The 12,473-nt window shown below is 34.0% G+C and overlaps 2 protein-coding genes across 2 annotated transcripts; both read right to left on the bottom strand.

Annotated features, from left to right (window-relative positions):
• Positions 1-864: 864 nt before the first annotated feature.
• LOC106662905 (uncharacterized protein C19orf47) lies at positions 865-6,607 on the bottom strand. The gene is made up of 8 exons (XM_014387349.2): positions 6,277-6,607; positions 4,197-4,393; positions 4,042-4,123; positions 3,652-3,962; positions 2,586-2,766; positions 1,388-1,477; positions 1,264-1,319; positions 865-1,204 (listed from the first exon to the last, which is right to left on the bottom strand). Exons 1-8 carry the CDS (start codon positions 6,296-6,298, stop codon positions 1,010-1,012), a joined length of 1,134 nt encoding a protein of 377 aa, XP_014242835.1. The 5' UTR covers positions 6,299-6,607; the 3' UTR covers positions 865-1,009.
• Positions 6,608-9,177: 2,570 nt separating this feature from the next.
• Positions 9,178-12,373, bottom strand: LOC106662897 (transmembrane protein 242). The gene is made up of 3 exons (XM_014387338.2): positions 11,894-12,373; positions 11,577-11,818; positions 9,178-9,494 (listed from the first exon to the last, which is right to left on the bottom strand). The coding sequence occupies exons 1-3, from the start codon at positions 11,979-11,981 to the stop codon at positions 9,339-9,341; spliced, it is 486 nt and encodes a 161-aa protein (XP_014242824.1). The 5' UTR covers positions 11,982-12,373; the 3' UTR covers positions 9,178-9,338.
• Between the last annotated feature and the right edge of the window lie 100 nt (positions 12,374-12,473).

Genomic DNA, 12,473 nt, shown 5'->3' with positions numbered 1-12,473 from the left:
TATTTGTAACAGTATTGGTTTAAACAGAGTTGGTCAAAAACAAAATAATGTACTTTAATAACTTTAAAATTAAGTTAAAACCAATAACTGATATAAATGACCACAACAGTTAAGGCAGTGGACACAGCACTCATCACTGTAAAGTAAAGGTCTCAAGTTTGAAGTAAGGCTGCTAGATATACAAATGGGCTTTTTTTTATACCAAAAACACTTACATCTCAAGGGTTTATAATGTTGTTAAAAAATAAATAAATAAAAAACTGCAATTTGATGTATATTATTGGGTTGGAGTGTTGGACCACATACCCAATAATATCCCAAACCAAAGTTGGTCAATACCTGAATAACCTCATAAAATTTGTTGAAAAATTTCTGCAAAGTGCAACATTACGGAATATGGCGGACAAAATAAAATATATATTTTAACCAAGTCTTACTATTTTTATCTAAATCACTTTTATTGTACATATTATACACTGGGAGCAATTTGCTAAAATTGAAAGGATCAAATAAAGAAGTATGATTCTTTAAAAAGTTAAACATGACATATTTACATTTTTCAATAACTTTGACTTATTTATATAATAAAACTCATTAGAATTACAGTTAATGTTATGATCATTAAATTTTTAATAACAGCACACAAAAAAATCTTATTCAATAAATGGATTGAAAAACAAAATAAATACAATTAGACTAACTCTCCGTTGAAATCTTGATTTGTAAACAGTAGTACATTTAAAACAGTCAAGAAAACTTAAATTACACTGAAAAATTAGTTCATACATAAAATTTGTTGTTATTAAAAAACCAAAATTACAACAATGAAGAAGTAAGGTTTAAAAAAAGGTATTAAATATTAAATAAGCTTATAAATTTTATTAAAATTTATATACATCATTAGTTTTATGTACATAATAAACACGTTTTTCATTTGACACATTTATGAAATCAAATATGTAATAAAAATTCCGTTTTTCAAAAACTAAACAAGCAGCGGTAAATATGTTTAAATCCCTAACCTACTGAATACCCCAGTGGACATGCCTATTGAACCTTTGTTAAACACGCTATTAACAATTTCATACTGGTCATTGTTGAGTCTATAAATCGGTTTCCTTTCCCTTGGTATCGTCTTCTCTGTGATCCCCCCAAAACGTACCTGCTTAAGTACAGGAGTAGTTGGCGCTTTTATTAATTGATCCTGAAATAGCAATAATGAATTATGCAATTGTCACTCGAGTGCGGAAGGCGGATTCTTACCATTTTTGATTTTCCAAGCCGTGCGTGTACGCTATTTTTAATAGTTGGTTTATTTTCTAAGGGAACAAATTGCATTTAGTAACAGACCTATAGTTGTTAAAAATAAAAATAAATAAACACTTACTTAAATTAGTTGAAAGTGGAGATCTGACTATGCTAGATAGAGTTTCATCTGCTCTCATTGTACCTTTGGCTAACTTATTTAGCAAAAGACCTTTAAAACAAACAAGCAAAAACATAATTAACGCTAAAATTATTATTATACATTAGAATTCATGAAATTATGAATAAGTATGCAACTTTATTTATTTCTATATCATAAAAGTTCTTAAAACTTTTCGTGTATAACTTATTTGTTTTACAATACAACCGTCCTACCAAGTACAAATTAAATAAACCTATACTTAAAAAACAATTAAATTAAAAAAAAATTGTTAGGCATATTAATATAGAGAATGCACAGCAATAAAAATAAATTTGGCCACAATATAGAAAAGATTTTGGCCTGCAGAATAAAGAGTGGATGATACCCAGTTTGCTAACTTACTGCAGAAAAAACATGCTTCATAAAATTACTTCATTTATGAACATAACAATGAATCAGACATAGTAGCGTTTACATTTTTTTTACCATTTAATTATTATGTGTTAAGGGTTTTTTCAATCCCTTTCACATATCAAAATTTTAATATTTGGCACAAAAAGTGTAAAAACAGTAATAATACTAAGTGACTCTAGATTCAAGGAAAATATTGAAGTCAATTTTAACTATCCAAATATGCAATTTTACAGAGGATCGGTTGTTTTTACATTCTCTACGTCAAAAATATATGCGTCCCTGCGTGTTAATTGAAACACCTCAATTAGAAAACAAACGTAAATAATGACAAGTTATTCTCCACCAGACTTTCTAATTTTGCACTCATAAATATCAATATTAATTAATGATTCGAATTTTAAATCTAACTTTTCTTCACTTTGTTAATTTACAGTGAAGGTATAAATTAAAAACAAACATTCACAACCAAATTTAGAGTTTTATTTATACAACTTAATCAAAACACACAACACACATCCTGCCATATGATGGGAAAAGTAAAGCTCCGAATCAAGTGAAGATAAGCATGACTAAAAATCTAAAAACACAAGTCCAAATTTTTGTTATGATTGGTACAATTCATCGTCTTTCTAACAGATGAGGTGTAACAACTTAAAATTCTTTTAACTCCACATTAATCATTAATATTTATAAAAATCAGTAAAACAAAAAAAAAATTATATAATGTTCTTTATTGAAATAATCCTGTTGTAAGAAGACTTACTCGATTGATATGGTTGCCTTTGTCTTAACAGCACATCGTTGAATTTAATAGTTTGTTCTGATTTAGGCAAGCTATTGGCTTTGACTGTTTTCTGAATTTGAGGGCTTTTCAAAATTGCAGTTCTTACAACTGGAGATTCCTTAGGAGCTTTTCCACCAAGTCTTGAAAACACACTTTCACCCTTAAAAAAAATTACATATCAACTACTAAACAAAAATGAAACAACTAATAGTTACAATTTTTAAGTTATTAATTTTTTTACACAACTAATATTGTATTTATAATTTATTAAATTCAGTGGATCAATCTCACGATAGCTCAAGTGGTAGGGTAGCGGCATATCTAGCCGAAGGTCGTGGGTTCGAATCCCGCTCGTGACACTGACTTTTTTATCTCAAATAAAAACTTTAATTAATTGATTTATAATTTATATTACTTAATACCGTATTAAGTAAATAATTTCTATATATGCTGATTATGTCGTCTGAGTCACTTGTGAGAGAAATTGCCATGTGACAATACTTCTTCACACTGACTTCTCATCAATAGTCGCTCGTTGATAAGTCCTCAGGATCACTTTCACTTCAATTATCTTTGAGGATTTTCTGGTACGGTTGGAGGTGATAACTGTCTTACTGTAGATTTTCAGTGATTGGTGAAATTTTTAAAGCTGGTTTTGAATGGGAATGATGTAAAGGAGCATTTATTATTTGATGGATAATTTTCTTTATAATTTTTTTTAAAGATTGGAGACGGGAAATGGAATCCTCGGTTAAGCCCCACACTTGGCAATCGTACGCCCAAAAAGGCCTTATCATTTGATTTGTAAATTAAAAGTTTGTTTTTAATGTATAATTTGGGTGACGAGTCAAGTAGTCTTTTTTTGGTGTCACATTTGTAGTAATTCTTATTACCTGTTATCATTATTATTAATTATCTTACACAATAATTATTTCAATGATATCATCCAGAAACTATTTAGTAAGTAAAAACTGAATGAATAAAATAAATTTTAAAAAATACAAAATGATTTCTTTTATCTGTAAATACATTTTTTTCAACTTACATTTGAATTTCCTTCACTAACAACCGATGTACTGGTTTCATTTCCCAACCTGAGAAAAACACGTTTTCTGTTCTCACTTTCTTTTCCATTTTCTTCTTCGGATTTTGTCTTAGTGGGTGTAATCACAGGTTTTTTATTACAAACTGAAGTGGCATTTGTGATTTTCATCATTTTAACTTGCACTGGGTTTCGATCTTCTTCCAAGGAACGTTTTTGTGGTGCAGAAGTAGAAACAGACCTCACTTTCATTTCAGTTAATTTAGTTTCCTGCACAGTCTCAGGCTTTACCGTTTTATTCTGCGATGGGAGTGCTGAAATAATCAATCCAATATGTGAATTGCGGTAATACGACAATTTATCTTTTTTTTTTTTTTTTTTTTTTAAACTTACTTGGTTTTACAATGGGTTTATCTTTTTTTACATCAGCCAAGACAACTTTAGTTCCATTTGTCAAAGTGGCTTTAATTATAGTCTTAAAACAAATTAAAATGTTATTACAAACCAATTCCAGTTTTATGAAAAGCTAAAAAGTTTTAAAACTCAACCTCTTCATGAACTGTCTTGGCATGCCTCAATATTGCAATAATATGCCCCATGAGATTTATTCCCATGTCTACTAGGTACTCTTTTTTTATTTCTGGCAACATGTCTAAGTTAATCTGGTTCTTCGAGAAGGTCACTGCATACGTCTCGGCAAATTCTTTTGGAATACCAGCTGTGGTGAAAAACTTGAGCCATGACGCTGAAATAATACGAAATGAAACGTTACGAGAAAATGATAATTTTTTTCCAACTGTAGGCATCACTCAGGGAACTTTACATTTATAAACACATACAAATCTTTCACAAAAGCAAAACTGTGTTCGGTGTTTTAATTGCAATGTAATTTTAAAAACTGTTGAGTAAAGTTGTATAGAGGTGCAAAATGTACAAAACTGCCGTATAAAAATATTGACCGTATTCAAGAAGAAAATGGATAGAATACGTTAGACAAACTACCAATAGGAAAAATGGTTACCAAAAGATGAAGGTGTACAGTCATTATGATGGGGAAGAAAGACAATCCTATGGAGTTGCCACTCAAGAATTCAGCAGGACAGTTGAAAGAATGATTGTAATGTAAACTGGCACCTGTACACACTATATCAAAAATTTGACCTAAGGGTGTGAAGTGGATTCATAGGTGTCACATGAACAACCCAGCTTTAGCTGTTAAGACAATACTACATTGTGCACTTGTATGCAGATTTACAGCTATTCTACGAATTAACATGAATCGCTCTAACAACGAATCCTGATGTTTTTTCAAGAAAGCAGCACAGTAGAGGTGTAGAAGTGTACAGGTACACAACCTGGTTAGTTTTTGTTTTGTTTTTTTGTAAAAGATGGTTCTTCTCACAGATTTCCGATTTCACACTATCCAGATTTCAAGCATTAAAGCTCATCAGGTTGAAGGAATTACAAGCTCTTGTCTCTTGACATGAATTGTACGAGTTAAGTTCCATTGAGAAGCTGGTTTTTAAAGCAGCTTATTTTTTTCATCATGCGACCTGGTAAGCACAAGATGCAGCGAGGCATCGGTTTGTTTCCCAGCTCAAGTATTATCCTAGAGTCAAACCGGCCCTCCCTACAGCTTCCACCAAGCAAATCTCCAAAAGCTTGTATACCCGATTATGCTCATTTTTCAGAATCATGCCCATAAAGGGGTGGCCTGGAAGCTCACCACATAGCTGAGAGTATGCCCTCTCTTCGGAATTCGGACAGGAACAGTCACATCTTGTTTTAAACACACCCGATACAGTTCAAAAGCCCTGATAGTAGAACCTGCCAAGCCTCACGAGAATTAATTGTTCAGGTTTCCTTCCTTTGTTGACTCAGGCAAACTGATAGATAAACTAAGCCTTAAAATAAGTTCAGTATAGACCTCCTATTCTTTATTTTTAGATAGTTTAAAGTATTTTATCTGTCTATTTATGTAATCAAGCACAAATGGTATCCAATAGGCTACACTTCTAAACGCATAACAAGTGTATTCGGATTCACCTACTTACAATGAATTTACGCATAAAACTTACACATTCTGTTAAAAACAAAATCTGTGATTAATAATCAAAAGTAATTATGAAATTGCAGAAAACGCTTAATTTTAAACTAAAAGATGGTGTCCATATGGCCCTATGGAACAATTAAACGTTTGTTGCTTTTCTTGGTTTTTTTCAGCAAAATCCTCGGATAAAAAATGGGCAAAAAGTAAAATACAACGTATATTATTTACCTGTGAGAAAGATTGACCAAGTGTCAATCTCAAGAATTGTCTTCTGAATATATCAACCTAATTTAAAGTACATGTTCCAATATTGTGACCCTAACCAACGTGCACCACAACCAAAATTGGTGCAAGTCCATTGCTTGGGGCACCAAGCTTAAAAACAATCCGGTATTGTTGTTCAAAAGGATGGTTTTTGACGTTTGTTTCTGTTCTATAATAGCTAAAACTATCTCGACTCTAACTTTATAACTATTCAAAAAGTCGAAAAACAAATGTCGGTGGAAAGAAAGTGATGGGAATATCACAGATTTATAAATTAGTCGGTTCGAACAGAAGAGAAGTTTGGAAAAACTTACATGCACTACAGTCTTGTTTCATCTCCGAAAAATGATGTCCGAACTGTAAAACTGTGCACAATTAAATTTTCATGAAAAAAAAGTGTATCAGTGAAGGGAAAAAAACGAAAACACTCGGTTCACAATGGGGTGAGAATCTTCAGTAAAATGAAAACAAGAGGTTTTTCATTTAGGGTTGAAAACAGAGAACTGTGTGCCAGACCAGTGGGACCACAAAACTAAATTGCAATTTCTCACAGTTCGCCACGAAATTTCCCACCGGCCGGGCGAGTTCCCACCATTTCATCCTGCAAATTGCGATCGTCGGACAAGCTGATAAATAATTAATAATCCATATTGGATAATCGATATTTTAAACCTAGTGGGATTAATTGAACGCCGATATACAAAAACCGTATATTTATCTAATTATACGGACTATTATCCTATACTTGATTTTATCTATCTAATTAATTCCTTTAACATCACCCAGGAGAACAGCAGGAGAATCATAGATGCTAATAGCATCTATTTTGGCTTGTCAAAATATATGACAAGCAGCTTAATCTTCATACTCAATCATCTTCTCGACATCATATACGCTTCCTAAACTTGGACCAAGATGAAAAGCATCTCTATGATTTGGATATGTATGGTTCCTGAGGTCCAGATACGAATATCCCTGATTAGTTTTTCTAGGGCTATGTTAAACATGATGCAGGCTAGTCACCTTGCCCTAATCCTAAATCAGGGTATGTAACAGCCTGGATCTGAACTACACATCTAATTCTTTTCTTAGTGTTTTCACATCTTCCATATCAATGGTGAATTGTGTAGGAGACCCATACTACACTCCAATCTACGTGATTAAATAACTAAACCATTAGCCACAATGAAAGGGGGTGGTTTATGTTACTCAAAATTATACTGCTTTTAGTAGGTTTGTACAAGCTGCATTGTAAAATCGCAGAATACAATTGATCTCTGTATTTTGTGGTTAGGGGGCAGGATAAAAAGATGTGGTCCTGGTCCGCCAAAGAGCCATTATTACATTAGCAAACAGGGCTATCTTTTAATACCGATCCTATATAAATGATATGGTAGCCTGATATGATTCAGGCGAAGCCTGCAGATGGATGTGATGTTTTCTTGGCCCATTGAACGTACTGAACCATGGTTTGTGTGGGATTAATGGCTGGATACACGCATATACTTTTCCTTTCCCCCCCAACCCATACACATGTATTCAACATGGCTAATTCCACCAACCTAATGAGCATATGTTGTATATTCATTTTTTAATTGGCTTCATAGACTTGGGGAAAATTTTGACATTTCCTGGGTCTATTGTGATTGCTCAGTCTGGTGACATTCCTTCCGGGGTTTCAAAATAGATGAGTTATTGAGAGCAAAAGCAGGGAATAAATTGTTAGTTAAACTTATTCTATCATTAAATGATTTTCAGGTGTTTTGTTGAATCTTATTTCAAACTGTCATAATTAAATAATTTTTATTAAATCTCATGAATTTCTTATCTTGTTTCATCTGGTTTCCATTAAAATAAGTATGTTGTAATAGATACATACAGTTGTGTTTGTATCAATTAATGTAAAACTACATATACAGTCGACTCTTGATAATTCAAAGCCCAAGGGACCACAGAAATAATTGGAATTATCAAAGGAAAGAAAAAAATTGTTAAGAGTTGATATGCATTTTTCCAAGTTATTACTTAAATTGTACGTATATAAAACATAGTCAAAATAATGAAAAAGTAGAAATAGATCAACTGTGAAATTGAACATTGTTACGCGTTATTCAAAAAAATAGTGAAGTGGTTTTTGTTTCAACGTTTTCCGAAGTAACCAGTGCTGAAAACACATTGACAAAACTGACCGCAGAACAGCAAACTAGAGAAAATTCAAAGAAACTTTAGGCTTCAAGGAAGTAAACAATACGTGGAAATTTACAGGAATATAACAAAGAAAAAGTGCAAATTATGAAACAACTGGTCACTAAGAAACACAAATTATAAAGATGGGAAGTGGCTCCATTTCGATTAATAGCATGCCCCCCCCCCCCCGTTAAAAAAAATATTTCTTTTACCGAGTGTATCAAAATGCAGAATTTTTTCAATTTATCGAAGTGACCTGCTAAGGAGTTCGTATAAACAAAAAATTCAAATTATCTCGTTACAAATTAACAAGAGTCGACTGTAGTTTGAAATTAACAACAAATTACGAGTGGCCACTTTTGTCTTTGATTGTCTGTTGAAAGCTGGTGATAACTCCAGCTTTGTACAGTCTGTGTACGATCCTCATCACATTTGTGTAAATATATCAAGAGTAGCAACAAGACAGAAATCTTTTTACCCACTTTATATGTTAATTTTTTATTACAATAACATAAATGTTTTATTCCTTCTGTATTATAGATTACATAAATTAAAAATGGACAAAAAAAGAGGAACAGAACACTTTTTACCGATGAGGGAAATTGTATGTTTAAAATAGAAACTATTAAATTTCTGATGAAAAAGCAACAGCTATTGTGCAAATGATACTCTAATAAAATAATTTGGCAAAGACTTCAATGGTCAAAATCTGACAAGAGTTCTCAATATTACTTACATTAAGTTAAATTTGTTGTGAAATAGAAGACATTTGGCCTTATAAATATATAGATATATTTACAATATATCATGTATTGAAGTTTATTTTGATATAAATCTGTTTCTCTGTATTTTCAAATGTGTATTATATTTGTAAATTAAATTGTTTCATTCTTAATAAGTACATACTTTTTGGGAGAAATGTCAATGTCAAATGACGAATCATCACTTTTTTTTTTCAAAATTATTCCACAAGATAAAAATTGCATAAACCCACCACTTTAATGACAAAATGCAATGAGTAGGCAGACTAGGTTGGTCAGAAACAACAAAACTATTTTTATTACATTTAAAATTAAAATTTAAAATTAAAAACCTACACAATTGACTATATTTTAGATGTTTTAGTAGTATAATTATTAAGTAGTGAGTTAGTGAATTCACAGCCATTTTTGATCAGAAACAAGAATCATTAACTCTTCTGGCGATTCTTGACATCTTTTTGGCTGTCTGCCGTTAGGTAGTTTAATACATCGTCGACGCTCGAAAGTTCTTTTTTCCCCTCCTTATTCTCCTTTTTTGGTAACTTTGGCAGTATTTGTCTTGCTTTTTCCCTAAATTCCTCCAACTGAAAATTACATACATTTATCAGTAGATTGCATAAGTAAATTGCAAAACAATTTTAAATTATTCTCAATTAGAAACTTCTAATATTACATTTGTGGAATAAAATCATTTATTTATATAAAAGTGAGCCTTAACTATGGGTCTTAATATACCCTCTTCCGGACTGCATGAACTTTGGAGAAAATCACAAGTGCTCCTCTGTCCACTACAAACTAAACTGGTTTGCTGCGGCAGACGTTCTATTTAACCGGGTTGATGCAATTTTACGCTTTTTCGGCTCGGTCTGCGCAGACAGTCCACCTCCTGTTTGACGAGTTTTTTGGGTCAACTTTGAAAGAAGCAGACACAGTAATCCCTTCACATTTGCGGGTGTTTGGTCCCAGCTAACTGCCGTGAATGTTAAATCAGCAAATTTTGAGTCTAGTAGTAGTTTTTGATGTGCAAGGAAAGAAATAACTATTAGGCCGGTGCCACACTAGACGGAATATGATGGAAGTTTCCGAGATGGAAATTTCTGCTGCACAAGCTTACATTCAATACATACAACCAATGACAGACTGAACAGAAATTCTGTAATGTCTCCGTCAAGATCCATTGGTGCACCAGCATCCGTCGATGGAATGTTCCAATGGGTTCCATCTATCTAAACAGATTAAAACAGTGCAAAGTAAAAAAAAGTGCATAGAGTGGAAGAAGTAGGCAGTTGGACAGGCAATCTGCGAGAGAAGCTGATCTAGGATGGCCTCTGACTTATTTATTGTGGAAGTTCATTACAGGCCCTGTCTGGAATTTTAAAGACATTCGTCAAATGAAGCTATAGTCCCATAGTATTGGAAGAACATGACAGGATAGTGTCCAAGTTCCCCATACATACAGTGTAATTGGCCAAGTGCTACCCTTTTCATATTCAATGGACGAATTCAACTTTCTCTCTTTCTCTTCTGCTTCTCCACTGCCTTGTAAATACACAAAACAAAAAGTGGTTTCATTGTACCACACACAATCAACTGAGTCATGTTATCAACTGCATATCCAAACAGTTGTTGAAGTCTTTCCGTTTATTTCCGCTGTATATGTGACTTGTTCGTGTTGGGGATTTTTCATCACGAAAACTTCCATTGCATTCCATCTAGTGTGGTGCCAACCTAAATTGTTTGCTGTTTCGCCAAATATTTAACTTCTTTAAGTTAAATTTCCACATAAGGATTTTAAGCGGCCTCGACATCCCTTTTAAATGATTATTTGAGGGTCGTGAGATGCAGTCTGGTGTCATATAGGTTTTAGAAAAACATTTTCTTTATCGTGTCAACGTTTCCATCTTTATTGAGATTGAGAGAGAGACAAATACATGTGGGATGTGTAAAAATTTTCAATCCATTTTTTTTACACATCCTACACGTATTTGTAAAATTTAAACAATGTTTATAAATCCCAGGCCCTGAAGATGATCTCAATAAAGATCAAAACGTTGGCCCGATAAAGAAAATGTTTTTCTGAAACCTATATCACTCCAGACCGCATCTCATGACCCCCCCTTACAATCATCAAGTAATGGTCACTAAACACCACACATCCCTTTTAAACTTAAAACTTCAATTTAAAGATAGATTGAAATCCATTGGTTTTTTAATAAGTTAGTCCCCAAGTTAAAATTTCCCCTGAGCTGTTTTGGAGAAAAGTAACGTCCAAAATTTTTATTCTACCGCCAGGGTCGGGACGGTTGTTTCCGTTTTGGTAGAGAAGGCATTTTACGACACAACTTCCATGAGAGAATAAAACAAGCTGAGAAGAAAAAAGAAGAGCAGCCAGATATTTTTAGAGAATCAATATGAGCCTCCAATCCATTTTTTAAAGAATTAATTTTTTTTTCCGTGAATAAAGAAATCGGACCCGCAAATATCAAAACTTTCCGGATTTTTTCGTATGTGAATAGTGAAAACCGCAAAATGTCGAAACTGCGAGTGCTAAGGGATTACTGTACCTCACTAGGTCTACGGCTTACGGTCAGGGTTTACCCTGGTGCTCAAGTGACATCCTTTAACTTGCAATAATAGACAAAAGATGATATAAAAGTGTTTTTTACGGAATTCGCCCCGGACAGTTTCCAGATAGCCAATGAGATGAGAGAGGTGCCAGAGAAGGCGTAGAACGTGCCCCATTTCAAGGCTCTCAGTCCGAGTTCTGGGCCGGACTCTTCCATTATCCCCGGGCACGGTTCCATGCCGCGGGCGAACATCTTCGGGTCCTTCTTCTTGACGGCTGCGAGGGTGACCCCGAAGGCGGCCAGACCCGAGAGGACGGCAACCGAAGTGAGGTAGGTGCCGGCTGAAACCGAGAGGTCGGATAAGCCGAAAAGGCAAGATCAACAATCAGCAGCCCAGGATCTTTGACTGGACTGACCTTTGAAACGATAGTTGATGTCGACTCCCCCGTCTTTTCGTTCATCTGTCGAACAGCCGTCCAACCTGTGCTGGGGACGGTCATCCATCTGTTCTTTCTACGAAATCGCTCGCAAACACTTGACAGGCATATGCCGAGAAGGCACCGATGGAGTGGAAACTGGAAACCGAATTCCCACTTCCCAAGAGCCAGTACCTTCCGAGTTCCAACACCCAAAACACGACCTGCCTCCTAACGCAATGTTTTCCCCGCCAGTTTTATCAACTCCTACATTGCAGACAATTCCCTCTTCAATTCTTGGAATTTTTGAAATAATAATTGAGAATTAAAATAATTAGATAATCAAGAGAGATCGTCCACAATTTGAATAATTTCAGGAGGGGGGTATACAGGGTCAAGAGAGCACCACGGCCAGCCCGCCATCAAGGCAGTACTCTCAGTAGCCCTAAACGCAGATCTTTCATTATTTTATTTTATTTGTTTATGTAACCTTCGCCAAATACCTTTCACATATATCTCAATCTCATAACACGTTTTAATTCATAAGGAAATTTCCGGTTTCGCCTACGAAAGTACGAGG

This window comes from Cimex lectularius, unplaced genomic scaffold (genome assembly GCF_000648675.2).
Source record: "Cimex lectularius strain Harlan isolate CLEC.00 unplaced genomic scaffold, Clec_2.1 scaffold84, whole genome shotgun sequence".
NCBI classification, from domain to species: domain Eukaryota; kingdom Metazoa; phylum Arthropoda; class Insecta; order Hemiptera; family Cimicidae; genus Cimex; species Cimex lectularius.
This window is presented reverse-complemented; position numbering and strand designations above follow the sequence as displayed.

Excerpts from the sequence above, each read along its gene's own strand:
- LOC106662905 (XM_014387349.2), bottom strand. The coding sequence starts at position 6,298 with ATGAAACAAGACTGTAGTGCAT. Across the intron at positions 4,124-4,196 it reads CCAAGACAGTTCATGAAGAG|ACTATAATTAAAGCCACTTT; the intron begins GTTGAGTTTTAA and ends ATTTGTTTTAAG. Across the intron at positions 2,767-3,651 it reads TTAGTGAAGGAAATTCAAAT|GGTGAAAGTGTGTTTTCAAG; the intron begins GTAAGTTGAAAA and ends ATTTTTTTTAAG.
- LOC106662897 (XM_014387338.2), bottom strand. The coding sequence starts at position 11,981 with ATGGATGACCGTCCCCAGCACAGGTTGGACGGCTGTTCGACAGATGAA. Across the intron at positions 11,819-11,893 it reads CATCAACTATCGTTTCAAAG|CCGGCACCTACCTCACTTCG; the intron begins GTCAGTCCAGTC and ends TCTCGGTTTCAG. Across the intron at positions 9,495-11,576 it reads AACTGTCCGGGGCGAATTCC|TTGGAGGAATTTAGGGAAAA; the intron begins GTAAAAAACACT and ends TGTAATTTTCAG.